General features: G+C 39.4%; 1 protein-coding gene across 1 annotated transcript in view; it reads right to left on the reverse strand.

Annotated features, from left to right (window-relative positions):
* LOC141129859 (protocadherin-9-like) overlaps window positions 1–26,271 on the reverse strand; it is a 2,335,577-nt gene that overhangs the window by 1,877,233 nt on the left and 432,073 nt on the right. The window contains exon 2 of the mRNA XM_073617912.1: window positions 3,276–3,335. Coding sequence (XP_073474013.1) covers window positions 3,276–3,281 — 6 coding nt within the window. The 5' untranslated portion in view covers window positions 3,282–3,335. The remainder of the gene's footprint in view (window positions 1–3,275; window positions 3,336–26,271) is intronic.

Below are 26,271 nucleotides of genomic sequence, written 5' to 3' on the forward strand. Positions count from 1 at the left end.
CATTAACACATTATTATCCAGTCCCCATCAACTCTTCTCTACCTTTAACTCTACTCGGTCCTCCATTGCCTCCACCCTCTAACTCACTCACTGCCCAGGAGATCACCAATCACTTTAAAAATAAGATTGATACAATTTGTGAGGAGATCTCCAATGCTCAGAAACTCCCCCACTCAGCACCCCATGTACAATCATTGCCTCCCTCATGCAACCCTGCTAGTATTAACAAAGTTGCTAAACTTTTTTCTAACACCCATCTAACCACCTGCCCTCTGGGTTCTGTTCCGTCACAAATTCTACGCTCACCATCTGACTCTATTCTACACTTTCTAACTCTCATTTTCAATCTCTCCCTCTCTTCTGGCATCTTCCCCAACTCTCTAAAACATACACTAGTCACCCCTCCTTAAAAAGCCCTCACTGGACCTCATCAGCCTTAACAACCTACGCCCCATCTCCTTGCTCTCCTTCTCCTCCAAACTCCTTGAAAGACTGGTCTACAACCGATTAAGCAACCATCTGTGAACAAACTTCTTTATTCCCTTCAGCCTGGATTTTGCCCTTAACACTCAATGGAAACTGCTCTCCTTGAACTCACCAATGACCCACTAATGGCTAAAACCAACAGACACTATTCTGTACTACTTCTCCTGGACCTCTCTGCTGCCTTTGATACTGTGGACCACCCCCTCCTCCTCAAAAAAAATTCCACTCCTTTGGTCTCCGTGGCTGTACTCTTCACTAGTTCTCATCCTATCTATCCCACCGCTCCTTCAGTGTCACTTACAACTCTTCTACCTCCTCCCCTCTTCCTTTACCTGTCGGAGTCCCCCAAGGTTCTGTTTTTGGACCTCTCCTTTTCTCAATCTACACCTCCTCCCTTGGTCAGTTTATTGCCTCCCATGGCTTTTAATATCTCTATGCTGACGACACCAAAATCTACCTCTCCACACCCCAACTCACTCCATTTGTCTCCTCACACATCACCAACTTACTAACAGACATATCAGCTTGGATGTCACATCACTTCCTCAAACTCAACCTACCCAAAACCGAGCTCATGATATTTCCTCCCCCATGTGCCACTTCCCCTGATTTCTTTGTCAAAATCAACGGCTCAACTATTAACCCTTCACCCCATGCCAAGGTCCTGGGTGCAATCCTGGACTCTTAACTATCCTTTCAGCCCCATATCCAATCGCTGTCCAAAGCTTACCGCCTCAACCTCCGCAACATCCACAACCTGGACCCCAGCTACATCACTAACCTGGTCTCAAAATACCAACCAAATTGTCCTCTTTACTCCTCCCAAGACCTCATGCTTTCTAGCTCCCTTGTCAACTCATCTCATGCTCACCTCCAGGACTTCTTCTGAGCCTCTCCCATCCTCTGGAATGCTCTACCCCAATCTGTCCGACTATCTCCAACTTTGTCTACTTTTAGAAAATCCCTGAAAACTCACCTCCTCAGAGAAGCCTATCTGGCTCCCACCTAACAACTGTACATTTATTTTCTCCATCAGAACATCCGCCACAGTTATTACCTCTTGTATCTCTTGACCCTCCCTCTTAGATTGTAAGCTCTAATGAGCAGGTCCCTCTTATTCCTAGTGTATTAAAGTGTATTGTATTTGTACTGTCTACCCTCAAGTTGTAAAGCGCTGCATAAACTGTCGGCACTATATAAATCCTGTATCATAATAATAAAAATCCCCATTTCAAACACCAATAGGTCAATTGCATTCTAACACAGAGACAGAAAGAGACTTGTGTGAATATGTATTAAGGAAATTGAATTAAACTTTTGATTGGGGCAGGACTAATGTCAGACTAAACACACATCAGTTTTTTTAGGTGCTTTTTGAGAATAATGATTTGTATTAGCAAAGCGTTTAAAGGGCTTTTTGAGATGTTTTTGTTTTCATTGATTTGCCTGTGAGAATAAAAGCGATTCAGATGCAGCAGAAAAAGACAAGCTGCATTTTTTACACAAAACCTTGCAAACAAGCAATATACAAAAATTGTTGCTTCATAAGATCCAATTCAAAATTTGAAGACTGTTTTATACTATATTTAAATAAACAAATATGATGTTATATTTTTTTCTAACTAAATATCTGAAACTTTGTTTATTCTACAAACAAAACCATGAAAATGGGATGTTACTATTTTCTGCCAAAAGACAGAAAATAGTGATCGTTCATTTATCTTGGAGTAAAACTTACCAAAAACAAATGTCTGATTTTTCTTATTTTGTGCCAGTTTAGGCTATCATTATTACCAAACTTAGAATCCGTTATCTGCTCTTCTACTTTTGGTTCAGTCCAAGCACTGTTACATTTGTACAATAGTGTACATAGATACTGTGTGAAAATGTACTCATCGATGGTGCTAGGAATGATATTTCAATGGTGTTATAATTTTATGAAGTCATCACAGTAATTCTCTGCAATACGAGCAAGAAACTCATTCTAGCTCTAGCAACATCTATTTTTCAAAAGCTGGTTGAGGATGTAAAATAAAATATTAAAGGTCAAGCTGAAATCTAAAATTCTAATATTTGCATCACATAAATGATAGATACTATAGCAATGTTCTTCAGCTTTAGACTTATTCTACTGTTCAGCTCAAAATAATGTCTCCATTTGAAAGTGCCAACCCTTTTCTTCAGTTCCTTCTGGCTGTGCCCTCTATCTTAAACTGCCTCATTTCCAACAGGTTCATATCAATTTACGAACAAGAGAGAATGTGCAAGACTGCTGATCAGCTTGTTAAACTCTAATAATCAACTTGTCATAGCTGGCACATGTTTTCAAACAGTCAGGACTTCAAGGAATCCAAAAGGTATTAAAAAAGTTTAAATGAAATACAGAACTATTGTGAGCAATTATTTAATGATAAGATGAAATAATGAAAGTGCATTACATGCACATCACATAGATTCTGCCCTAGAGCATTTTGTAAACCACTCTGCTAGAATTCAGAAACAAACAATTTCAAGCAAAACTGGCAGAATTTATGAGGATTAATGCATGCTAAAAATACTTATTACTAAAATATTAGCTATGGTTCTCTTTTATAGTAAAAGAGATAAAACATGACCTAAATGACCTGAATTTCTTTGTTCTATACATTTTCCAATTTCACACACATTTTATAGTAGAAGTAATCTTTGCAACCTGAGCATATAAGAGCAAGTGAATTCTAGTAAACACTAGCATAAATACATTTACCTGTATATTGCATACTATATCATACTCAGAAAGGTAGACATACCTGCATGCCGTTGTTCTCACATGAAGCATTTAGTATTTCATGTAAAGGTAAGTCCTGGCCCTAGTGAAGGAAAACAAAGAATATTGATGTTATAAGTAAATAACACAATTTCTTCTATATTAAAGCTGAACTCCAGACCAACATATACAGTATACTCCATAGAAATGTATAAATGTGTGCTATTTACCTGCTAAGGGATTTTAATATCTATCTAGATTTGAGATATGCAAAGTTCAGTCAGACAGCACATCCAGCATGGCGACTTGACATTTCTCTGCTGCAGTTATGTATCACAGGTTGGTCACCTTTGTTCCCAACCTGTTATTTGACAATGAAGGAGCAGGAACAGATTGTCATCACACTGCTCTGCCTTCTTGCCAGCATGTTTCTTTTAGCCCATGTGAATGCACCATGTTTGATTGAATCCTAGTGATTGCATATCTCTCTGAATCTGAGTGTTCCAGTACAGAAGATTACAAGAGGGTAGCGTTTGTTTTCAACTAAATACATAGAGAGAGAGAGTTCACCTTTAAATGTATCTAAACAATTTATGAGATCAAAAAAAAAAAACAGATGGAAAAAACCAATAGAATATTTCCCCCAAACCCTTGACATGTCCTTGACAAAAATGTTTCGCCTTCGTCAAATACTCAATTTGTTTAGACTCCCTTAGAAAAAAGCACAAAGGATATCTCATTGAGGACTTCTTTTAAGAACTGGTGTATATGGAATATTGGCACAAAAGGAGATATATTGGCAATGTACCTTTTCTTGACTAAGCCTGTGACTAAATTACCCAGATGACCTAGGATCAGGACCTGGGAACAGACATAGCAATGGAAGACTGGTCTAGATGGTCTTTCATGGTGCATAAAAGGATCCCCAATACCACTCTTGTCAAGGTGAACTAAAAGGTCTAATCTTGCTGGTATATGGTGCCAGTGAGACTTGCAAAAACCTACCCTGACACTTTAACCCTATATTACATCTGCTTGTGATATGGTGTTGGGCTTGATTCTATTGTTCTAAATTATGTAATATGAACGTAGTTGCCTGCTTTACACTCCACTTTATGTCGTTTGAGCAATATGTGTTATTGCTCTATGATCCATATACGTGTATAACGCCCCTTGTGTCATTCTCTCCTTATAATGCACTTGGTCCCTGATCCATGTCCCCTAATCGCTATCCAGGGGTGCTCGTATCGGCTAGCCATACGGACGCCCAGGGCTTGCCTTTTCCACTCCATAGCAGGCCCGTTTCACGCCTAGCATCGCCGGGCAGCCACTCCAAAATCTCATGTTGGCCTTGGCCTCCTGGGATTTTACCCCCCCTATTACCATCGCTGCGCTGGCATGGAACTGCGGTGATTGGTGGAGGGGATCTGGGGCACTCCTACTTGTTTTGGACGTGCCTGGACCCCTCCCCCTCACCGCTAAGTCTCCTGGTCAACGTAGTTAGAGGCTGGGTGGCAGCCGGTGCGTATGCGCATTGGCGTCTCTTACGTCCGTGTCGAGCCGGCGACGTCACACGTCGGCTCGTCGGAGGGCTGATTTAAACCGGCTTATCAGGCTGTTCATTCAGCCTGAGCCAGAGGGAGACACTATATTGTGGCCTAATCTGTAATGGTAAGACGCTATGGAATACATCAATTATCTTCTATCTACTTCTACACCCTTTGCCTATTGTTCCTTACCACTCGTTTATCTGGTAAGAGGCTATCCACATTCCCATTTTTTTCATTCTTGGGGTTCCTGCTACTTCTCTCCTTGTTTCCCTTGTGTGTATACAAATAAGCAGCCTTTCTGGCTCCACAGTTCCCTGGTGTGGCTAGTTGGTTACTATTCACCCTTTCTAGTCACTATTGATGTTCACACAACTTCTTGGTTTCTTATCACCATCCATTTAAATTTTATTTATATCACTTTCCACAATCAAATTCATAGCACCCAATTATCTCACTTAAATATTAAAACTAATTCTACAAATTATTAATTATCATACTCCGTTCACCATCTTTTAGCCTGCCCTTGCATTCAACTCCACACAGTCTCTTGATTGAAGCCTTACCAACATATCCTCCATACAGACAATTAGAATACTCATACCATCAGTGACCTTGATGTAAGTATTTAATTTAACTTAGGAGACTTATGTCCCCCCCTTTTATATAATGATTAGTATTATACCATTTTACTACCACACCATATAATAATTTTCTGCTTTTATTTAAAGTCATTGATACAACAATATAACCCTTTGGTGATCTTGTTGTTCCTCAGTGTCCCCCTATCAGCCCTCTATGGCTGTGCCAAACTGACCCCCCCGGATCCGGTTTGTGAGGTGTAGGTAGGGATCCGGCCGGGTGATTCATGGGTGTAAAGTTTATACAGGGTTAGTGTTGAGTTTTGTAGGCAACTGGGTTCATACTTATATCTATATCTTTGTACTGATTTTTTATTGTACTGTTTCAATCGTTTGTTGTAACTTTGTTTCTCTCCATTTATCTAGTGGTCTCAGTAGAAATTAAAAATTAAAGTCTTTTGCACATCCCCTGAGGAAGCTATAAAAGCGAAACATGTCGGGTTAATGTGCAATTTGCCTTGCTGTGACTTACTACTCACCTGTAAACGATTCTTGACCACCAATTGCTTATAACCATTCATTGTTTTGTAACATTATGTTCATTTTTTAACAATGTTATGTTAATAAAAAATTGTATTTTATTCATAATACAGTAGTTTTTATTCATACATTATGCTTTGTATTCATACCTATTGGGATGAGGTGTCTTTAGCTAAGGGTGTTGGTTTCACCAACCGGACCAAAAAAATTCTCAAAAAAAATTCTCTATATTTTAGAGGATGTGGATAAAAAGGGACTATGTTCCATTCTTGGTGAACCTGCTCAAAAATTGAGCACTCCTGGATCAGAGTGTTCATCTTGATTCACTCTGTGACCTCAGTAAACCTCACGAAGAAAGAGCTTTTTAACCACCTCAATACAGGGCACTTTCACCCCCTTCCTGACCAAGCAATTGTTCAGCTTTCAGTGCTGTAGCACTTTGAATGACAATTGCGCGGTCATGCAACACTGCACCCTAATGAAATTGTTATCATTTTTTTCCCCACAAATAGAGCTTTCTTTTGGTGGTATTTGATCACCTCTGCGGTTTTTATTTATTGTACTATAAAGAAAAGAAGAGGAACAAGTTTGAAAAAACACAATATTTTTAACTTTTTGCTATAATAAATATCCAATTTTTTTTTTAGACAAATTTTTTCCTCAGTTTAGGCCGATATATTCTTCTACATATTTTTGGTAAAAAAAAAAATCGCATTAAGCGTATATTGATTGGTTTGCACAAAAGTTATAGCGTCTACAAATAGGGGATAGATTTATAGCATTTTAATTTTTTTATTTTTTTTTACTAATGAAAAAGAAATAACCGCGCTAAATATAAGTAAAACACGTGAAGCAATCTCAAAGACTTCCGTGAGGAAGTACATATATCAATACAAAAATGCTGAAAAATATTAAAAATTAAATTATGAAAAGTACATGGGTCAACACATGTATGTATGAATTCAACATGAGTGTCCATATGTAATATTTGCGAATAAAAATAAGTGTCCATATATAGTAACAGAAAATAAAAATGTGAAGTAGTGATCTGAAATCAGTCCAAGAAAGACCCCTTGGGTGAATCCAACCAGAGTCAATGGTGTAAAAAAATATGAGTGACAACCCATACAGTATCCGCAAATACCCAATAATTGCGCTTACCGCAAGGCAAGCGAACACCAGCCTGTATCACATCTTGGTGTGGGGAATACAGATGGTGCTCTTAGACTGTATACATCATAGCTGAAAGGATGTAATGAGGACACCAATCTTCCATCTCATGGACATGTAAATAAAAGGAAACTGGCCATAGTGTAATACTTGCCAAACTAATTAAAGTTTAGAAAAGGTAGAAAACTTACACTAGTGCATAAAGATACAGCAGGAAAAAAAAAGGGAACTTAGAGTGAACACTAGCAAACTCAGTAGTGAAGATGAGACCCCACACTCCATGCAAATATTGCGCTTACCACAAGGCAAGCCAACAACAGCTTGTGTTCAGTATTGGTTAACCACACCACACTACGTGATCCACCACCAGGCAAATAATGCGCTTACCGCAAGGCAAGCCAACCACAGCTTATGTTCAATAGCAGTATGAGAGATCCATTGGCGTTCTGGACTGCTTGCGGCAGGAACCGGGGGATACAGCAGAGACTCCAAAATGACATCTCACAAGCATGTAAATAAAAAGGAACTGGCCATAGTGTAATACTGATAAAAACGGTTTAAGAGATAAAGGTAGAAAACTCACATGAGTATGTAAAAATACAGCAAACAGCCGGCCGGCATAGCGAGCACCCGTCCACACTGAAAATGACGATGACGTCAGAGCGTCAACCTCCCGATGTACGTTTCATCACAAATGGCGTTGTCATGGCGTTGATCTGCGATTTTTATCATGACTGCGATATTGAGGTGGATATATCGGACACTTTTGACACATTTTTGGGACCATTCACATTTATACAGCGATCCGTGCTATAAAAATGCATTGATTACTGTGTAAATGTGACTGGCAGGGAAGGGGTTAACACTAGGGGGTGATCAAGGGGTTAAATTTGTGTCCTAGGGAGGTGATTCTAACTATGGGGGGAGGGGACTGACTGGGGGAGGTGACTAATCGGTGTCCCTCTGTACAAGGGACACACCATCAGTCTCCTCTCCTCTGACAGGACGTGGATCTGTGTGTTTACACACACAGATCCATGGTCCTACTCAGTTACTGGGCAATCACGGGTGCCTGGAGGACATTGCGGCCGCCAGGCATGCGCATCGGGTCCCCAGTGACATGGCGGGCGCCCCCTAGTGGCTCGGGAAGGCGATCACGTCATATGATGTCTGCCCAGAACGAGAGCTGCTTTGTCCCACCGTCATATGACAGTGGGCGGGCAGCTAGTGGTTAATGATCTGGTGGAAGATATCCCTAGATGCATCCAATCTATTATGTTTTACATTTTACTCACCGCAAAGATGGCCATACCAAAAGCTTGGAAATCCACTGTGGTGGACATTGCTACAACTAGACACAAGCTAACCTCCATAATTTTACACCAAAAATTAGCCAGCATTCTGTGACATACAAGCGAAATTTGAAAAAAAAACCTGGAATTCATGGATCACATATTTGCAATCCCCTATCTGATGGGAGGCCTATCCCACTTCACTCTCCTTTTTCTTTCTCCTTCAAATCTCTCCCCCCTTTTTTTTTTCTGCGCTGAGCCTGACATGTTTATTTAATGGTGAATGATTACCTTTTTTTGCCTAAAGAGCTCTGTTATTTTGTTTTATTATTTTGTTTTAATGAACTTATATTCTAATATTTTGTTTGTTGGTCTAGATACTCTCCTTTACCTTAAAAATGTCTTTAACTTTAATCTCAATCTAAAAAAAAAGGTGTCATTCACAATTGTCCTAAAGTGGTTGCAAACCGTTGGGCAAGTTTGTTTTGTTTTTTTTTTCTTACCTGCAAGGTAGAGGCATAATGTGCTAGTATGCATCACATACTAGCACATTATGTGAAACTTACTTAAAAAACAAAGCATTCCAGCAATGAGATGTCACTGCTGGAGGCCGCTTCCATCTTCACCTATCTTCCTTCCGGGTCCGCGGACTCTGGCTGTGTGAGCCGCAATGATGTCACTCCCGTGCATGCGCGGGGGAGCCGCCATTTATGGGTGGCCATTCCTTCAGAGCGCATGTTTCGATGACATCATTGGTTGCATATATAGTAAATATCTCCTAAACAGTGCACGTTTAGGAGATATTTGCCATACCTATAGATAAGCCTTTGATGAGAGATGGAAGTTTACTTCCACTTTAATCACCCATGAATTCAAATTAAAAGAAAATCCTTGGTAAAACAATAACATATATGTAAAAATCTTGTAAACCATGCGCTTACTCTACATGAATCATAAACATAAGCAGCTATCACAACAAATAGAAAATTTGCAATGAATCATATAAAACCAGGTGTAGCGCTAAAAAATGAGAAAAATTATTGCTGTACCACATGTACAATAAATTATAAAAAATGGTGTTTTGTATATTGTGAGAATTCATACATAAAAGTCATTCATATAATAAACCCTTAGGGTCACCAAACGTGATGGCCAGATGCAATAATAGCAATAAAGTCCAAAACAAAATATGCAGGTGCAATGAACATAAATGTTACAATGGTGATGAATTCCAAAACCGTATACTCGTGAAAATTTCTGATATATTCCAACGTGTGCTGATAACCACTCGTGCACAACCACCACCCGAGATTACTGGAGGCTTACCAGAAAGTTGGGACCCACCGAGCATACGCTATATGGGTCAAACAGGCTTAGGTTGCACACTGGCAAAGGAGGTAGATGTTTAAAGATGTTTATCAGGACAACGGAAACAAAATATGGTTATTCTCCATAATAGAGGGTTGTGGTTGTGGTTTTGTAGTCCACAGAGAACAATGTAATTTTAAAAGGTCAGCACAGATAGAGAGTATTGGAAGTCATCTGTTCACAAGATTTCTGGCAAGATCAGCAGCCCCTTCTTCATTTCATGTGGGTAATGTCCGTTGATGTCCGAGCTTCCATATGGAGAAGACTGTCTTGGGATAGCAACGTCACAACTTCACCATTCACCAGCCCTTGGTATCCTACCTCCTTTGCCAGTGTGCAACCTAAGCCTGTTTGACCCATATAGCGTATGCTCGGTGGGTCCCAACTTTCTGGTAAGCCTCCAGTCATCTCGGGTGGTGGTTGTGCACGAGTGGTTATCAGCACACGTTGGAATATATCAGAAATTTTCGCGAGTATACGGTTTTGGAATTCATCACCATTGTAACATTTATGTTCACTGCACCTGCATATTTTGTTTTGGACTTTATTGCTATTATTGCATCTGGCCATCACGTTTGGTGACCCTAAGGGTTTATTATATGAATGACTTTTATGTATGAATTCTCACAATATACAAAACACCATTTTTTATAATTTATTGTACATGTGGTACAGCAATAATTTTTCTCATTTTTTAGCGCTACATCTGGTTTTATATAAAACAATAACATAGAAAACATTAAATAAAGAATAAAAAAATACTGATATTTAAGTGATTGTTTTCACATTTTCAAGATGGAAAAGTCAGAAACGCTTTGTAAATATTTGTGCAATTAACATATGTCCATGCTGACATTTTGTCATATTGACATACAGTGTAATTATGTTATTTGTCATATAAAATGCTGTTTTCAGGCAATCAAAACAAATTTTTTGGGGGAAAAAAAATCACTTTTTGTTGTATGATTATGTGTTTGGTGTTCAGTATCAGTATTTATTTGTTTTATTTTTATGCAACTACATATGTGCTATTGCTTGAAGTATATAACATGAAACTCCCAATTTTCAAGCAGAGCCATCTGTCAGTTTGAAACTTCTGTTTTCTTTACACGATATTGAAGTACTATATAGCTGGGAAACAGCAGGGCTGTTTATCAAGGCACATTTCTGCTCAGGAAGCACCTTAGAGAGCCTTGCACATTCTTCAACCCGCAACCTTCCGTATAATGTTGTACTAGTCATATATATACACATTTCATGGTGATGCTGTCATATAGTGAAGCTAATTGCTTCCTGAATCACTTTCACAATGAATTGCTCGAAGTTTTGTGGTTTTCTTAACCACAATTGTGGACAATGAAAAGCTTAGAAACCTTTACGATTCTTAGTTAAATTTTGTATAGAGGACATATTTTTTAAAGCTTTAGAGCACTTTTCATTGACAGTAGCTATAGCAAGGAATACGCTATAGTACAGTCTATGAATGGAGGAGAGGGAAAGGGTCAGCATAATCATTCGAGGAGTGCCTATGACAGGTCCAGTCACTGAATTAACCGTCACAGCACTGGAAGTATGCCACTGAGGGTATGAGGAGGCAGTGAACTTTGGATTTCAATTAAGACAAGAGCCACCATCACAAGGGACATCTCTCACTGCTGATTAAAAAAACAAAATGTAAGCTTTTAACTATTAGACTCTTTTAAAGAAAACCTGATGTTAAATTATAAATATGTTTGGGTTTTTTCTGTTAATTTTATATCAATTACTGATTGTGTAACTATAGGTTATATTGAAGGAATTCTAAATTGATTTCAGCAATATCTCAAGATACCAAGTGCTGGTAAGGGACATGACCAAATATGTACAGGTGTGCACAGAGATCACTAGACTCCCCACTGAATGAAAATAAATGTAGTTTGTTAAGGAAAAGAAACAAATGACAAATGCAATAATAAATACAAAATAAATACACCAAAGAATACAACACCTAGTGAACCTAAATAAAGTGAACCTAATCAGTGGTAGTGAGAACTACTAAGCAAATCTACCTAAACTAAACTATGGGGCAGAGCATGATCAGGCTTAGTGTAAGGAATAATCTAAAATGGGGAGAAGGTAGGGCAGGTGGAAACAGGATCAGGATGAGGAACAGGATCACAGGGAGTAAAGTACAAGGGGTGCACAGGCAAAATACTGAGGTATTGTGAAATCATTGAGAAGCGACTAAATAGCATCCCAGTAGCCAGCATCAGGTGAAGCCTAACTGCTGGAATATGCTGCTACCCCCCCCCCAGTTCATACCAGGCCTTTTGGGCTTGGTATAGATTTGGAGTGGACCCCATGCCAAAAAAAAACAAAAAACGTGGGGTCCTCCCAAAAATCACCACCAGACCCTTTTCCAGGCATGCAGCCTGGCAGGTCAGGAAATGGGGGGGCACAAGCGGCCCAATGCCCTCAACACGGGGGGTGGGTACTTTGGGGCAGGGGGGCTCTCCATGTGGATGAAGACAAGGGCCTCATCCCTACAACCGAGGCAGGTGGTTGTAGGGGTCTTCGGGCAGGGGGCTTATCAGAATCTGGAAGCCCCCTTTAACAAGGGAGCCCCAGATCCAGGCCCCCCCATGTGAATGAGTATCAGGTACATAGTACCCCTGCCCATTTACCAAAAAAGTGTCAAAAAGTAATAAAAACAAGAGACAATGTGGGGTCACCTGAGTCTAGGTGACAGATGTACCCTGTAGGGGTCTGGAGTGCACCGCAAGGTAGTGGACCCTACGGCTGACTGCTGTGGATAGAGCCCTGGGTGGTCCAGGAAAGCAGGTACTCTGAAGCACCATGTAATTAAAAAAAGTCGCGCTAAAAAAGATTATTTGAGAATAGCAACAATCTAGTGCCTAAAGTGATAAAAGGTAAATATGAATAAAAAATATAATTGAAACAATACCCAATGTATATAAACTCCACGATGAGATGGAATAAATGATATAGAATAAATGATATACAAAAAGGACTATTTTCTATGTGAAAAATAAATAGTGAAATAAATTAACATAGTTGAATGTGAACGACAAAAATTAATTTCCAGAACACTATTACCACGTGCAACAATATAAAGAAATATTGTGAAGATACTGAGCATATACCCTGTGAAAAGCAAAAAATAAAGCAATAAAAATTATAACCAAACTAAAAAAGTCCATAAAAAATCCAAGTCCAGAAAAAACAGTAATTATTGAAGTTCTTGCATATTGTGGAAAACAGGCAAGTAGATATCCCCCAGTGCTAGGAGAAGTGCAGAGACAGACTTGCTGAAGTGACACAGGTGCATGGGCAGACCTCCACCGTTTAAAACAACTGCCTCTTACCAAATAGAGTTGGTCTCTAGATTATAGGAGACCTATGGAACGGATGGCTGCAACCCCAGCCAGGGATCCAGAACAGCAGACACTTGTTGTCATCCGGGACCCGGAACTCGCTCCGTCACACACAGCGAATAGAATAAAATGGCTCCCAGCACTTGTGATGTTCTACGGAATCAGCACTAGCTTCATATTAAGTAAGATATCCATCCAGGTAGATTAAAAGAGACCTCCAGTGATGCTGCTCTTGAGGGTTAGGAACTCCTAAGAACATGCAGTACAGGCTTAGCTGGCTCTATTGCAGTCTGTCCTCATGGTGAAGATCTTCACCATGAGGACAGACTGCAATAGAGCCAGCTAAGCCTGTACTGCATGTTCTTAGGAGTTCCTAACCCTCAAGAGCAGCATCACTGGAGGTCTCTTTTAATCTACCTGGATGGATATCTTACTTAATATGAAGCTAGTGCTGATTCCGTAGAACATCACAAGTGCTGGGAGCCATTTTATTCTATTCGCTGTGTGTGACGGAGCGAGTTCCGGGTCCCGGATGACAACAAGTGTCTGCTGTTCTGGATCCCTGGCTGGGGTTGCAGCCATCCGTTCCATAGGTCTCCTATAATCTAGAGACCAACTCTATTTGGTAAGAGGCAGTTGTTTTAAACGGTGGAGGTCTGCCCATGCACCTGTGTCACTTCAGCAAGTCTGTCTCTGCACTTCTCCTAGCACTGGGGGATATCTACTTGCCTGTTTTCCACAATATGCAAGAACTTCAATAATTACTGTTTTTTCTGGACTTGGATTTTTTATGGACTTTTTTAGTTTGGTTATAATTTTTATTGCTTTATTTTTTGCTTTTCACAGGGTATATGCTCAGTATCTTCACAATATTTCTTTATATTGTTGCACATGGTAATAGTGTTCTGGAAATTAATTTTTGTCGTTCACATTCAACTATGTTAATTTATTTCACTATTTATTTTTCACATAGAAAATAGTCCTTTTTGTATATCATTTATTCTATATCATTTATTCCATCTCATCGTGGAGTTTATATACATTGGGTATTGTTTCAATTATATTTTTTATTCATATTTACCTTTTATCACTTTAGGCACTAGATTGTTGCTATTCTCAAATAATCTTTTTTAGCGCGACTTTTTTTAATTACATTAGATTCATGGTTTACTACCTTTAGTCGCAGCTTTTCTTATTGTGTTAGCGCAGTATTTTTTTAACCTTATACCACTCTGAAGCACCAACACGGGTCACACTGGGAGCTAGAGCATGAGATTTGCCAGGGTGCGGAATCTAAGAGCCAGCAGGTGTTCACCAGGGCCCCTGATGGTGGGGATGGACTTCACTGCAGTCTGGCTCCAGGTCGCGGCCCCCAGGGTCTCCCAGCTCATGCTCAGAGTAGAGTACAGGAAGGTAGAGAGGAAGCAGCAGACTGCGACAACAAAGGATAGTCAAGGAACACGCCAAAGGTCAGAATATGAAGCATATAAGGACAGTTAAGAACAAGCAAAGGTTGGTAAACAGGATCAGACATAGGACACAGAGCAATGAGCACACGGAAGCCAAAACACACAATATTGATCAGCAGAGCTGGCTTGCAGTGAACAGGAGCTGGGGTGGAGCCATGCTTTGAGGAGAGATTACTTAAGCAGCCAGGTGAGAGTGGCTGGCCTCTTAATCTGAACACATGGAAAGGTAAGTTGACAGACAAACATTACTGCATAACCATGACAGACATGTTTTTAAAAAAATCTTTATTAAAATATAATTAAAAAAAACGCTCCACCTTCTGGGACGGCCTCCCACCGAATGCCTCCTCTGCTCTTTATCATTTCTTTTATAGGTGAGGGGCAGGGCTACCTGGCTACGTCCCCTGTTGACGCCACCCCCTTCTGACATCACAGACTAGTGCATGCTGGGCCTGTGAAGTCACAAGAGGGAGGGGCCACCAGGTGACATTGCCAGGTGGCCCAGCCACTTACCTATATAAGACCTGTCAAAGTGCAGAGGAGGCATTCAGTGGGAGGCCATCCCAGAAGGCAGAGAATTTTTTCATTTTTTTATTTTTTTGGGGGTTGGCAGGTCAGCGGGTAAGGATGGGCTCAGGCGAGTTCGCAGCTCCACATGCCTGAGCCCGCCAGGAAGCTTACAGTGCACAGCACTAATCATAGGCAGTGGCACATTTCCCGATTTCTGCAGCCACGGATTGGGTAATGTCTCACTGCCTGTAATTAGCACTGCGCAGTATAAGCTTCCTGGTAGGCCTGGGCATGTGGAGCTGCAAATACGCCTGAGCCCATCCTTATCAGTGGGTGGTGTGATTGACGATGGATTTATATTGAGGGACAGTTTTTTTTTCAAATAATGGATTTGTCAAAAACTTGTCTCTTGTTTTTATTACTTTTTGTACACTTTTTTGGTGAATGGGTATGGGTAGTATGTACCCGATATTCATTTACATAGGAGGGGCTGGGCTCTGGGAGCCCTCTTGTTAAAGGGGGCTTCTTGATTCCGATAAGCCCCCCACCTGCAGACCCCCTCAATCACTGGCCTTGGTTGTGGGGATGAGGCCCTCGTCCCCATCGATTTGAACAAGGTGCTTTGGGGCGGGGGGGGGGCAGGGCCTTCTGGGGGGACCATTTTTTTTAACATTTTGGTGTGGGGTTCCCATCCAAATCCATACTAGACCCAAAGGGCCTGGTATGGACTGGGGGGGACCCCACACTTTTTTTTTATTATTCAGCTTTCAGTGGGGAAACTCATTGACAGCTGATTACTCATCGGTTGTTAAGGACGCCACGGCCAATTCCCCAGCCCCACTCCTTAACAACCAGCTTACACTGTGCCCTGATTGGGCAAAGCTTTGCCTAATCTGGGTGCAGAATGCACTGTGCAGCGCTCAGTGCATTGCAGGATGTTCGCGAACACCCGGTGAACACCATACAAAATCAGATGTTCTGCGAACGGCTGAACAGGCAAACTCATGCTTGGGCCGAACCATTTACCTATCCCTGTTCATAAGCCCTAAGCTGAAACAATCAGCTCCCTGGTTTCCAATGCTTTTACAGATCAATCATTAAGAGTGTGCTTTTAAAGCAAAAGCTAACAGAATTCAGAAGTATTGGCAACAAGAACTGGTGAGATGATATTCGATAGGAATCAAGTAACAGGTTTTAACATGTTGGCAGATAGCAGGCTTTGTTCTTCTTTTAGACATGAAGGGGTTAAGACCCACTTAAGGAAAATAAAAATACCTATAAGAAATGTTTATATTCTACCTAAAATGTCAATTGTATATTCATTTTCTTCGAGATCTTCAGCACCAATGAGCAATAGATGTAGTCTTGAACTGACTAGTGACATTTGTGTAAAGATAATACAATGCTTCAAGTTTAATATTCGACTCACTTGATATTATGGTGTCGAAACTAAACCCTTCATTAATGGGCCAATAAATGTAAAATACACATTACCTTATAGAAAGAAACTTTAAATAAACATTTGTATTAACAAAAAGTTATTGAAGCAGCCATATAAAAGTAAATCAATGCAGTCATTTAATTATTTCTACTGTAGCCTATAAGGTTTCAACATCAATTTCACTTCCATATTTTATAAAAGATAAGTGTTCATTTATCTAAAGAAGAATTTCAGTAAGAAAAAAAATTTAAAACATATTTTTTTTTTCCTGCAATATTCACCTTCAGTCTCCTACAGTATTTCCCCACCACTAGGTACCATCAGTCTTGTGGCTTGAATGATGCAAAATCACTGAAAAAGAAAATTACTGCTACTCCAGTGATCTCCACTTGCATCTGGGTCCCATGCAAAGTGGTTGCTCCCCTGCATTGCAAACGCAAGCGTTCGGAGACTCGGCATAGGCACTATTCACAGAATGCTTTGCAAAGCATTCTCTGATTGGACATGGTGAAAAGCTTGATGTCACCACCCACCTTTCGACCTTGCCCAATTAGAGAATGTTTTTTCATTCAGAGAGCATTCTCTGTCTGAGTGGCAGCACTTGTGCTGAGCAGCTGACCTCATCCATTCAGGATGGATCAGGTTGGCCACTCAGCACAGGACCCAGAAGCAAGTGGAGATCAGTGGAGTATAGCAGTGACTACTTCAGTGATTTCTAGCTTCTAGGGGCACCTGCCAGGTATGGGTGGCCAAATGTAACCAAGTAAAACCTACTGATATCAGGAATTATTCTTTAATTTGGTTGGCATTAAAAGATGGTTTGTACAATACTCTGCTAATGTTTTTTTCATATAGTTAATATTATTTTTGTTATTAAATGTAATACTGAATTAAAGGGTGTCTTTTTTTTAAACATCTGTATGGATTCCTTATTAAACTACTTCCATACCACATACATTTTGAAACTTGTCTCCTACATGTAAAAATCATAATTTTTGGCTAGAAAATTACTCAGAACCCCCAAAACTTATATATGTTTTTTTAGCAGACACCCTAGGGAACAAAATGGTGATCATTGGAACTTTTCATGTCACACAGCATTTGTGCTGTAATTTTTCAAACTCCATTTTTTTGGAAAAAAAACATTTTCATTAATAAAAAAAAAAACAGTAAAGTTAGCCCTTTTTTTGTATAACGTGACAGATAATGTTACGCCGAGTAAATAGATACCTCACATGTCACGCTTTAAAATTGCGCACACTCGTGGTATGGTGCCTAACTTCGGTACTTCAAAATCTCCATAGGTGATGGTTTACATTTTTTTACAGGTTACCTGTTTAGAGTTACAGAGGAGTTCTAGTGCTAGAATTAGTGCTCTCGCTCTAACATTCGTGGCGATATATCACATGTGTTGTTTGGACGTTGTATACATATGCGGGCACAACTTACGTATGCATTCACTTCTGCACACGGGGACGGGGGCACTTTAATTTTTTTTTTTATTGTTTATTTTATTTATGTTTTTATTTTATTTATTTTTTTACACTTTCCCTTTAACAAACATTTTTGGATCAATTTTATTCCTATTACAAGGAATGTAAACATCCCTTGTAATAGGAATGGTGTGTGACAGGTCCTCTTTATGAAGAGATGTGGGGTCTATAAGACCCCACATCTCTCCTTCAGGCTGAAAAGCATCAGATCAAAAAAAATTGACGATCTGATGCTTTTCTAGCTGAGATTTCGGCTTTGTTCACTTGTGTGGCCCAGACATGATGCCATAACATCACGCCCGGGCCTACAAGGATCATAGAGATTGCTGGGGACCATCTGTTCCTCAGAAATCTCTATGCCTCTCTTCTGTTGCTGGCCGATTTGTTCTCTGGGTCCCCGATTGCATGGGAGAGCCCGGAGAAGCACTGGGGGTGGCAGGAGGGGGGGGGGGAAGTCCCCTCCCATTGCCGCTAAGAATGATCAGTCAGCTGAACAGCCACTATGATCATTCTTATTGTGCTCAGAATCGCTGGCTCTAAAAAACGATATCTGGATGATACCTGTAGCTGCAGGCATCATTCAGATATCTCCACTGAAAGCCAAAGACGTCATAGGTCAGCCTGCAGTATGGAAGTGGTTAAGCAAGCTTAAATACTCATTGCTTCTGATTTTGGGAAAATATATCTTTGACCATTTATCTCAACTAAGCAACCATATATGTACTCTTTACCTCTCTCTTTGGATAAACAAATGTGACTTTGTGTGTTCATGTAATCAAGATTCCAAGACTGTAATCATAATACTAGCAGTATATCAATCAATAAACTAAGAAATAATTAAATAACTGTATTTCTTCTGAACACAAGGCATGGCAAATCACACATTATTTTTTTCGAGCACCGAGAACACATCTGATTCTATAGTCTTTAGTCATTGCCTTGCACTTTTTAGTTTTTTTGACATACAATGTGCTTTGATAACAACATCATATGATCTAGTACAATGGAGAATGCTTGCTCACGTATTTCTTATAACAAATACAGCTTGTCATAGGTTTTCACCTGCACTCTGTAAGCAGAGTGTTCAAACAACAAGTAACATAAAACTAGGACAAAACTCATTAGAAGCTAATTTCTTCTTAGTACAGGACAAAGTGCTAGAGATAATGAGAAAAAAAAGAAGAGAAATGATAGCACTAGAACTCCAGAGAATATTAACAAGGGGATTTGCATTCGGTGACAGATTAAAAACAAGTTTACACGTTACATATGAAGGTCATTCTGTCTGGAAAGTTACTTGCATATGATATCTTAGAAAGAGCAGAAAGTAAGGAAATAAAAAACAGTGCATTTCAGAAGTATCACTTAAAGTGGAAGTCCATGCAAAAACTAAAATCCCTGCATCTATAGACACCACAGAGCTAACACTAACCACCCTATCTCTGGGAAGGAAAAATTTGTATACATACCTTTTTGGAAGCTGTTCTGACCCGCTCCGACCCGATCTCCGGGAGCTCTGCAGAGGACACAGCCGACAACGGCTGTAAAAATGAATAGGAAGTGACGTCACCCATAGAGTTACTATGGGGCTTCCGTTGTCGTCTGTCTCCTCTGCACCTACCTACACAGTGAAGCTGCGGCTGACAGTTCAGCGTGGGATCCAGTCAGATCGGTTTTCAAAATGGTATGTATACTAATTTTTTCTTCACAGGGATAGAGAGGTTATTGTTAGATCTGTGGTGTCTATAGATGCAAGGATTTTAGTTTTTGCATGAACTTCAACTTTAAAGTTATATCTGAATTTACCTGTTCTTTTTAACTGCAAATCAAAACTTTAAGCTACACATGGAAGTTAATTTGTTATAGGAACATAGAATGGTAATTTATAAAAGCATAGATTTATTTAGCTTAGTGATTAAAGTGAAGGCAAATCACTTTGAATACACAATCCTGTGTTAGGTAATTTGATTAAAAAAAAGTCTGGCTTTGCTTTGCATGTGTGACTTTCGTTAGGTTATCAAGTTATTAAAAGTTAATACTTACACCTAATGAAGAAGAAAGCAAACATGACCTATGATAGTATCTATGCAACAACAAATCACATTCTCCATGGTGTCCATGTTAAAACTGCAGCAACTGGTCAGATTTTACTATTCCTCAGAATTACATGTTCAAAACAATATCAAAATGTTTACTGGTTGTTTGCTAATGAGCACTGTAATGTGTGTATTACCAGCTAGCTTATTAAATAAAACCATAGTAAGTACCTTTAAAAAATTGCTCAAGACAGAATCATTACTGATTAGTTGAAAATTTTATATTAAGACATTTTTTTGAATAGAAGAAAGCATACAAGTCTCCTTTGGCAAAATATTTTAATATGATACCTTTCTAAAAGTGGTATAACAGATGGGGCTTATCAATTTTTAAGTGTTTTGACTTTGCTCAGTTTTGTACCCTGTGCACATATTACTCTCTTTCCCTTTGTGTCTTTATTGGCATTATTATCAGTTTCTGTCACCTGTGCTAATGTTGCAATCATGCTTTGATGTTTTGTAAAAATCTGGTTTAAGAAAAATGTATTAGTTGTTATACAGCAGTTTACATAATGCCAAGCACTATATTGACTAATGTAATTCATGTAAGAAAAAGTTTCAACTTCATATCAAGCTAATGATTGTCATATGCTGTATTTGTTGTATTACTTTATATGAAGCAACATATAACACTTTTTGTTTTTTAGTAAATAACAAAATATTAGAGTGATTTAAAATTTGGGTTTAATACTGATAAGCTATATTATTCAATTTTTACATAGTATAGTGCATAGTTTAAAAACATTTTATAGTTTTAAAGAGGTTGAAAAGGCTGAAGGTGTTTTACCTTCATGCATTATATGCATGAAGGTAAAACACCTTCAGTGTGCAACTCCCTCCTCAGCCACCCCTAATACTTACCTAATCCAGATCTCGATCCAGCGATATGCACAAGACACGAGGCTCTCCCTCCTGATTAGCTGAGATGCAGCAGCTGGAGCCATTGGCTGCTGTCAATCACAGCCAGTGAGGAGGGAGCAGGGGGGCAGTATTGAGCCATGCTCTATGTCTAATGGATGACAAGAGCCAGTTTAGGAGTGAATGGGAAAAAAATGCAGCGCTAAGAAGTAATAGGAAGTTAGGGTGTAGTGAAACAATTAAGTAAGAGATGCTGTACTGAACAGTAAAGCATATGTGCAAAAACCATAAGTGAAATGAAATGAACAAACACAGTATAAAGTGTCCACATATGGTAAATGGATGATTCCAAACTCAAATTATTAAGAGGAACTGGTATGGACCAAAAAATGATGTGAAACTAGAAAATAAAGTCAATGGTGCACGGTGTGGATCTGTGACTGAGTCAACAACGGGGTACAGAACTTCCGTAGCTGTAAACCAACATCTCGATATGGGGCATCAGAATGAAAACATCAGGAGGTAAGATAAGATGGGTACTCTTACCAGATGACGTGGACTCCACTGTCATATGACATGGAGTCAATGGTGCATGGAGCCAAACCTAGGCTGGAAAACGATATCCGGAACGGTGGAACCTCTGTCTCCCTTCTTGACTTCTCTGGTGGGGTGAAGAAACATCAGGAAGGGCCGCCAACTGGATATCAGCCAATAGACCTCAAGGATGTGTTCCAAGGAGAAGCCGGGGACAGATTTGATCCAGACCCCGTGATGGAAGTAGGGCTACTGGAAGGCAGTTTCTTGCATCGGGATAATATGCAAATAAAAAATAAAAAGCTTCTGCATAGTGCAGGTAAACCAGGGATTTTTATTTCTAAAAATACCATACAAAAAATGGATAAAAGTGATCACAATTAAAATAAAATCTAAGCAGCGTAAGGAAGGGGAGATCGCCCGACGCGTTTTGACCAAGGGGGTCTTCAACAGGGGCATGTGAGCATGCAGGTATGCCTCCACAGCAAGTGTCTTGCTATTGGCACTCAGCAAGGGGGACCCCAGAAAAGGATGATTGGGGCTACTCTGTGCATATGACATGTTTGTTTTTCTTAAATAAAAAAGTTTCCTTTACAATCACTTTAATACGATTTTCAGTCTTTGTTCATTATTATTCCCATTCACGACTCAAAATTATCACAGTTTCTGTTTAAGAAATGTTCTTTTTTCACAGCAGGAGTAGGAAAGAGTTATTTTTTTTTCTTTCTGTGACAATGCTTATGTGAAAATTTGTTCTGGCGACCAAAGAGAGGGAAAATCCAAAATTATGTGTTGCAGCAAGTAATTGTCCTCAACAGAAATACTAATGCCCTGTACACACGGTCGGATTTTCTGATGGAAAATGTGTGATAGGACCTTGTTGTCAGAAATTCCGATCGTGTGTGGGCTCCATCACACATTTTCCATCGGAATTTCCGACACACAAAGTTTGAGAGCTTGCTATAAAATTTTCCGACAACAAAATCTGTTGTCGGAAATTCCGATCATGTGTACACAAATCCGACGCACAAAGTGCCACGCGTGCTCAGAATAAATTAAGAGATGAAAGCTATTGGCTACTGCCCCATTTATAGTCCTGACGTACGTGTTTTACGTTTACGCTTAGAGCGATCGGATTTTCCGACAACTTTGTGTGACCGTGTGTATGCAAGACAAGTTTGAGACAACATCCGTCGGAAAAAATCCATGGATTTTGTTGTCGGAATGTCCGATCAATGTCCGACCGTGTGTACAGGGCATTACTGTGATGACAACTGGTTAGGTTTCCTACACTTTTAAGAGATTGCCCCTTATTTCTTGATGTGCCTGTAGGACAGGAAGTGAAGGGAAATTTCCCCAGTGGGACATGGATGGGAAAAGCAACTTTTGTGGGTTTTAACCCTTCTTCGTTCTATCTAAAACTAAAGAAATGGCTATAGATATACTTTAAGTAAAGTTAGGCATTGCTATTGGGATGAAAATAGAAGTGCAAATAAGTAAAAATAAACATCCACTTCAAAATGTATAATAATTATTAGGAATCTGATTTCATTTAACCAGCCCAAGCACAGATACACACATTAAATCTGTTTTTATGCTATTCAAGAGCTACATTTAAAAATGAAGCTTTAAACTTAAGCAGATACTTTCAGGGACCTAAATATACTGCAGTAAAGCAATAATGTTGAAATGACATATTCCTTCTCAACTGAAGATCATAATGGGGACCTGTGACATTGAAAGGCCTCAGGCTGTGTCATGTACATTCAGGATATGTAGACACTGCAGTAAAGACATGTGAAGGGCATAAAAGTGCATGGATTTGAGAGCCAGCACACAAATTATATATAAAAATATTTTACAAGAGATGAACAAATGTCATGGGTTCCCTTTCACCTTGCATTACCCACATTATCGAAAGACATGTCTACACAAAGTTGCCTATACTTATTACAGTCTGGGACAAAGCGGACAGAGCAGTGACCTAGAGCCACAAGCCAAAATTGATATTGCCCCTTTGTAACTACTAAAATCTGAAAGTTAATTGGTTGCTATAGGTTATTGCAAATGATTGCATTTTGCTTTTATATAAAGACCAATTTTGGTTTCTCAGTTAACCATAATTTAGTCCCACATAGTATAAAAAAAAAAAAAAAAGCAATGATTAGATTAGTGTGGGACTTATAAGTCATAAACAATTGATACAAAAACTGCTCAGTCAGTTTTCCAATCATTTTCTTTTCCAAAACATAAGGTTTCTTGGCTTTTTTGAGGCCCTTGTTTTGAACCTCTTCAGGTTCATATAAAGTGGGAATAATTAAAAGTCCACGTAAATATTTTTATTTTTGATAAACACTTCAAGCATATCAGAACTTAAAGGTAAAAAGTAATATATAGCAGCTTAACAGGCCTTAGATAAGGCCCATGCATTCGTTTTCTCTTATCCAACATATTGACATATAAGAGATATTAAGTTCAGTGTGGGTGAGCATTTGAATGAGTCATGCCAGTCCAAACTCTGGTTAAAAGGCTTTCTGAGCCACTTTTATTAAAGCAAACAAAAAGAAAGGTCCAAAGCAATGGAGTCGATTTACTAAAACTGGAGTGCGCAAAATCTGGTGCAGCTCTGCACCAGCTTCCATTTTTTTTTAAATCAAAGCTTAACCTCCCTGGCGGTATGATTATTTCAGATTGTTGATGCTGAAAGAGGTACAATTATTTTGCATGGAAATTTGGCTTTTATATTGTAGGCCTATAATTCTTAGATATAACTCACTTAAATCTGTCCAAACAAGAGTCTAGTAGACAGCCCGGGTATGATACAGTTTGAAAAACGAAATAAAAAATTATAATATAATAAATAACTATAAATAATTATAACAGATAATAATATCATAATAATAAAAATTATTCAATAATGTAATCAAATCAAAAACACTGAAATTTGCTCAGTTGCAGAATTGTCGCTTTCGTTACTTTCACTGTTTGATGACGGATTTCCCTACAAATCACTATCGCTCAATTCTGCAAGTGATTCTAATTTATTATTGCTATTTTCTAGCTGGTCTAAAAGCACCTTTGACCTAAATGGACATTTTTTGGTTGCTATGGACAATCTCCAGTTTCCTGGCAGAAAGAACAGTATTTATAATAAAAAACTGCATGCAGGACACTGGAGAAACCACTAGGGACAAAGGGGATGTGTAATTATTTGATACAGTACTGTAATCTGTAAGATTACAGTATATTGTATCTATACTGTATTTTTTACTTTTTGAATTTGGCGCCGAACTCCCCGTGAGTCGCAACGCTTGCAGGGAACGGAGCTCGGCACTGTGAATTGAGTGAGACACGGTGGCTCGCAGATCACAGCGGGGAGACATCGCAGGATCCAGGGGTCAAGGTAAGTAACCTCTACACGGATCCTGCGATGCGATCCCGAGTCTGGCTCGGGGTTACCGCTTTTGTTATTGAAAATCCACCCCGAGCCAGACTCGGGAATACTGCCGGGGGGATTAATTGAACAAGCTGAAGTTGGAAGCTTATTGGCTACCATGCAAACCTGCACCAGATATTGCACTCTCCAGTTTTAGTAAATCAACCCCAATGCTTACCCATGCAGAGGTGTCAGCTTCACACAGTAAACCAAAAATGCTAAGCCACCTGGCTCTCTTGTGTGTAGTGCTTCTCTTGACACAGGACTTTCAGACCCAGAATTTTGACTCACCAGCCTTAGTTATAGCACTTTGCTTCATGGGTCCACTCCTGGCTCCTAGATAGGGGTTCTCCTGACACCCTGGGCTTTCTCACTCTCCAGAGACATACAAACTCACTCACTCACTCCAGTCCCCTGGATTTGAAAGTTGCTTTAGCCTTCTCAGTGCTGCAGACTCACTCAGCTGTCCCAACTCTCCTAGTCATGCAGGTAGGGAATCTCTCCAACATGGAGTCTCTTCTCCTAAGTGGATCACCTCTTCTGGCTGGAGTACACAAACAATGACCCTGAGCTATGGCAGCTCCTGGCTTATAATGAATATATGCACCTGTGCACTCACACACCCTACAGGTCTCCAGTAAGACCTAGACATAGGTTTTAAGGCTTTGTCCCACCTAATACATTTTGAAGCCTTCAAGCTCCAGGTCCCAATTCAGGATTACAAAACCTAGACAAAGCTGTAAACATAGCTGTTCACAATAAACACTCTGAAGCCCAGAACTGCATTAGTGTGAAACCCATGTCATTCCTATATCCATTTTCACAGTGGCAGGGCCTTGTCACAATATATACATTTGTTCATTTTCATTACCTTGCATTAGTAGATCACAAAATATTTTTTTGTCTTTGCCCGAGTTCAGGAAGGAAAAAGATGCTGTATTTCTGGCAAAATCAAATCAATTTCTTTTATAAATGCTAAAAATATTATTTATTATAAACAGTTACATAGTTACATGGTTAGCCACGTGGAAAAAAGACACAAGTCCATCTAGTTCAACCAATAATATATTTCATTTTTATTATTTCTTTTCTATAAAAATGAAAAGTAATACAGCCACTACACCACAAGGACATAAGCCATTTTTGTTTTTAGATTTGGATATACTTTAAGAACTTTACATGAAATCACTTTATTTTAGTTATAATAGGCCTAACGACCAGGCTTTGATTAGAGCTTTTCATTTCTGCAATTTAAAGTGTACATTATTTTATATATACAGTGCATGTCAACGAGACCAATTGCTTTAAGTAATCTCATCCATATGCGTTA

This window comes from Aquarana catesbeiana, linkage group LG02 (genome assembly GCF_042186555.1).
Source record: "Aquarana catesbeiana isolate 2022-GZ linkage group LG02, ASM4218655v1, whole genome shotgun sequence".
In the NCBI taxonomy this organism is placed as follows: Eukaryota; Metazoa; Chordata; class Amphibia; order Anura; family Ranidae; genus Aquarana; species Aquarana catesbeiana.